We start from the raw sequence: 566 nt of genomic DNA on the forward strand, positions 1-566 counted from the left end.
GTATGGGGCCATTTCCTCCCCAAAATACACCCGCCCTGCGTGGCTCCCGACCCGACCCGACCCGTCCTGTCCCGACCCATCGGCTGGGCCCAGCCAGCCAGAACCACAGCCCTCCCTTCCTTCCCCCAAGCCCAGCCAGCCCCATAGCCCCCCTCCCCGCCTCCTGGGGTGCTCCCCCAGTGTCGGGCATGGGCTGTGGCGAGGCAGCACTGGGCATCACGTGTGTGCCCCGCTGTCCCCCCAGGAGTACGTGCTGTCACACACGGAGATGCCCAGCACTCTGCAGGGCGCCGAGGCCGCCATCAAGAAGCAGGAGGAGTTCATGGCCAGCATGGAGGCCAGCGGGGAGCGCATCCAGGGGCTGTTGGCTGCCGGGAGGAAGCTCCTGGCCGAGGACCCCATCCATGCGGACAAGGTCCGGGAGAAGGTCGACTCCATCGAGAGCAGGTGAGGGGCTGGGAGCCCGGATACCTGGGCTCTCTCCAGCTTCTGGAGGGGAGTGGGGGCTGGGGGGTGAGAGCAGGGGGGACTGGACCCACACCTACCCATTCTCCCCAGGCACGAGC

At 68.4% G+C, this 566-nt stretch overlaps 1 protein-coding gene across 1 annotated transcript in view; it reads left to right on the plus strand.

Moving 5' to 3' along the window:
* Nucleotides 1-566, plus strand: part of SPTBN2 (spectrin beta, non-erythrocytic 2) — a 22,346-nt gene that overhangs the window by 13,701 nt on the left and 8,079 nt on the right. The window contains 1 exon segment of the mRNA XM_025214926.1: nucleotides 181-447. Within this exon segment, the coding sequence (XP_025070711.1) occupies nucleotides 181-447 (267 nt within the window).

The sequence above is a fragment of the Alligator sinensis genome, unplaced genomic scaffold (assembly GCF_000455745.1).
Source record: "Alligator sinensis unplaced genomic scaffold, ASM45574v1 scaffold1302_1, whole genome shotgun sequence".
Taxonomy (NCBI): Eukaryota; Metazoa; Chordata; order Crocodylia; family Alligatoridae; genus Alligator; species Alligator sinensis.